Source organism: Sinocyclocheilus grahami, unplaced genomic scaffold, assembly GCF_001515645.1.
Source record: "Sinocyclocheilus grahami isolate Dianchi unplaced genomic scaffold, SAMN03320097.WGS_v1.1 scaffold252.1, whole genome shotgun sequence".
In the NCBI taxonomy this organism is placed as follows: Eukaryota; Metazoa; Chordata; class Actinopteri; order Cypriniformes; family Cyprinidae; genus Sinocyclocheilus; species Sinocyclocheilus grahami.
The window spans coordinates 774,584-778,244 of NW_015505431.1; the positions used below are offsets into that span (position 1 = coordinate 774,584).

Genomic DNA, 3,661 nt, shown 5'->3' on the forward strand with positions numbered 1-3,661 from the left:
AACGGAATCCAGCGGTAGGTCTTCTTGTTAGTGCGGTTCGAGACCCACTCGGAACAAGAACGAGGTGTGGCGGTGAGGACCCGGGAGAGAGGGGTTACATTGGTGCCGTGACCCGGATGGGAGTGAGGATTAGGGGGGTGAGTGTAACGGAGGCCAGCGGTAGGTGCTGTGCAGGTAAACCTCACTCCCCTGATCTCAAGAGATGCACTAGCGACTGATGCTAGTGGCTGCAGTCTTTAGCCTCCTTGTTAGTGCGTCCGCCTCCCATGCTGGAGACCCGGGTTTGAGTTCCACTCAGAACAAGAACAAGGTGTGGCGGTGAGGACCCGGGAGAGAGGGGTTACACCAGCATCAAAAAATATGAATTATTTTAATATTTTATGAATAACTGCATTTCATATTTCGAATTTAAAGGAATGCGTGTAACTTTTTATTCAGTTTTTGTTTTCAATTGCCAGTGCCTTCTGTAATGGTCCTGTAGTGCTGGTTTGGGATCTTTTTCTTGCAGCCTCATCATATCAAATCCATCCTGGATCCGCCTCTACCTCAGTCGAGCAGAGAAGCAGCGCATGTACTCTGTCATCCAGCGCTCGTCTGCCACACTCAGTGCTGATCTTCTGGACTTCTCCAGGTCAGCTGACTGCGCCCGTCGGCGCTCTGATGATCTTCCACCTTTTTTAGCCTCTCTTCGTGTCTGGACGCCCACGTCGGCCCGATGAATCTGCAAATGAATTCAGATATATTCAGTTTCTAGGATCTCTGACTCATTTGCAGTTTTCTACACTGGTGAAATCCAGCTCTTTAACCTACTAAACTTTTGTAAACCAGAGAAGGTAATCTGACTGTAGCTTCGGGACATCACTGCTCCATGCTGAATAATTCACCGCTTCCACACGCAGTGTCAGATGACACAGTGCTTCATTCCACTGATTAGAACACGGCTGTTCAGTCGCTTCAAAATTCTCCTCTTTGTTTGTATCATTTATTCAAATCTGTTAAAAACACACTCATGCTCACTTCTGCTAATGGATAGCCATGCAGGGAAAAAATACAGTGCAGCTTTTTAAAATATTGAACTATTTTTTTTATGTTTATATGTAAAATTTTAAATAATGGTCAGCGCGCCAACATATAGTGCCGTTGCGCTTTAGGCGACCCGAGTTCGAGTCCAGGCTCGCTTCCTGCCAATGTATACTAATCCTAATAAAAGGCAAAAATGCCAGAAACAAAGAACTATTTATGGTTATGTAATATGAGAAAATATATTTAAAAAGATCAGAAATATAAAAAAATATTTTTGATAAAAATTAGTTGTAATTCCTTTCTGCTAATGGCTATCTATACAGCAATAATAATAATAATAAAATAAACAAAATAATTAATTCTATAGCCAAACTGTGTTATTTATACAAACTGAAGCTTTTAATTTTCTTTAATATATGGCCACAGAATACAATAATATATTGAAAAAGAAATCAAACATTTATAATATAAAATATTTTTTGATTATATATTCTATATTAGTGACATATTTCTTTAAATATGTTTTCTAAAATATAATAATAAAATGTGCTTTGAAATATATTTACAAAGAATATCTGAAATCTTTTTTTGTCGTATGGGTTCAAGACGTTCTCATGGCACATACATCTACATCTGAGGTAATGATCTGAGAGTAGTATTCATTGCCTCTAACATCAGATACGATACAGAAAGCTGCGGTTACCTCTCCAGCGGACGCAGACGCTCTCATATTCGGTGTTCTTCTGTCCCTGGTCTCAATGTGCCTTTCGGCCCATTCATAATGGATAAAAGGCCGTCTGTTGTCACGCTTGGACGTCTGCTCCTTGGTGTTGCCCGGTGGTTGGCTCTTGGCCCGGGATGGTTTTCTTGATACAGATAGTTGAGATTCATCACTATCCAGCTCTTTATTAGGGTAGCACGGATCTGAACGGGGCGCCCGGCGTCTCTGTCGGCGTTTTGGATTCGATTCTGATGGTCCGTTAGGAGCCACATCTTTGTAACCATTCTCTGCGACCAAAGCAAAGTGAGTAGCTCACTCAAAAATGAAAATTTAAATCAGGTTTCAATCAAACTGAAGCTTACGAGACATGAACGTACCCAAGGGACGTGAGCTTTCCACGGTTGCACTAGTATCCGTGTGAACCTCTCCATTCACCTGTGGCTTCCAGGAGTCCAGAACCTCTGCGTTCTCGTTCTTGGACTCTGATGAGGATGTGTAGTGTTTGGCATTTGAGACGTTCCCCTCCTGCAGTTTGGGACCGGACCCTCCGCTCGAGTCGGACCCGCTGTCCCATCCATCCACGAAGAAGGGTCTGTGTGTCTGCTCCATCAGCCTCCGCGTCAGTCTGTACTTCACAGAGTCCTCGTAACATTTCGAGAACGTCTCCCACTTGGGATCTCTGAACTTCTTCATGTACTCCGTCCGGATCTTCTTGGACATCATGTTGTTATTGGTAGACATTTCGCCCTGCTGAAATAATCACCTATGAATTAACATCATAATGTGTCTGTCTTGTCTATGCACGCTTGCATACTTGATGTCCATCTGTTCTAAGTTGTAGATAGTACGGATTGCGATGATTTTAGTATTGCACTCAGCCCGACCCTAGGAGGAGTGCATTGTGTTATTCCAGTTCAGAGTAGGTTACAGCCCAGTGCCCACATTATTTATTTATATTCTTTACATAATACATAAGCCGATGTCACATTTCTAAAGGGACGTTTCTTACGTTCTCGGGACGTTTTTAATACACGTTTATCGTATGATTAATAAATTGCTACGATGCTGCCGTCGCGTTTTCACGAGCATGTTCATGCATGCCTAATCATAATCTATCACAACACACTGCATTAATGCAATAGGATGCAATCCTATTTATTGTTATTAAGAAACTGGTAAAAATCATTGAAATTGTATTCGCTGAAGAAAACCGTCTGATTATGTCTCCAGTCTGTCTTCACCTGCCCGGAGTAGCCTGTGTAGGTAAACACTGACTCGGATAAGTGTAAGCGCTTTAAACTCACCCACTCCTTTCTTTTCCGTTCCTTATGCTTTAACGTTGGATAAAGACGTACATTTTTATCCTTACATCCTTACGTACATCTATCTATCACTGTTGAGCGCCTGCTGCGTACTAGAAAAACAAGCCTCGGTGATATTAGGGCTTTGGTGATTTACAGTGCGCATGCGCACAGCATCACTTGGACTTGATGCGCAAATACGCACAATCCAATCTAGCGTTTAACTGATCCTAATTTGATTATACTCGTCTGCTTTATTCCAGCGGATAGAATAATTTGATTATTTGTGGAGCAGTTTGTCTTTAAACGTTTTCCTAATATATATTTTTTTTAATGGAAAAAGGCGAGAATATCATTTGTAACAGGTGACAGTTCTAATACTACATTCCTCTCATTGCTAGTGATGAAACTTTCTCAGCGCATGCGCAGAAAAGGTCTTAAGTCGGTCAGGAAAATATTTTAACTCAAATATGAGGTATGAACATTTTTGGATGTACAAACGTCTGCCCTTCAGCGTAATCTCATATTGATTTGATCTCTGTGCTGTGTGCATGCTAAACGTTAACAGGAATGACTGACTATCAACAACAAAACATTTTATGGCGGTATGGTAACC

General features: G+C 41.6%; 1 protein-coding gene across 3 annotated transcripts; it reads right to left on the bottom strand.

Moving 5' to 3' along the window:
* Window positions 1-208: 208 nt before the first annotated feature.
* On the bottom strand, window positions 209-3,280 carry LOC107598502 (centriole, cilia and spindle-associated protein-like). 3 transcript variants are annotated; one of them, XM_016289871.1, is made up of 4 exons: window positions 3,049-3,280; window positions 2,122-2,491; window positions 1,727-2,031; window positions 209-721 (listed from the first exon to the last, which is right to left on the bottom strand). In XM_016289871.1, exons 2-4 carry the CDS (start codon window positions 2,483-2,485, stop codon window positions 542-544), a joined length of 849 nt encoding a protein of 282 aa, XP_016145357.1. In that variant the 5' UTR covers window positions 2,486-2,491; window positions 3,049-3,280; the 3' UTR covers window positions 209-541. The 3 variants fall into 3 exon arrangements, with proteins under 3 accessions (XP_016145357.1, XP_016145355.1, XP_016145354.1); XM_016289869.1 differs by having other exon boundaries at window positions 2,122-2,507; XM_016289868.1 differs by having other exon boundaries at window positions 2,122-2,494; window positions 3,049-3,279.
* Window positions 3,281-3,661: the final 381 nt, after the last annotated feature.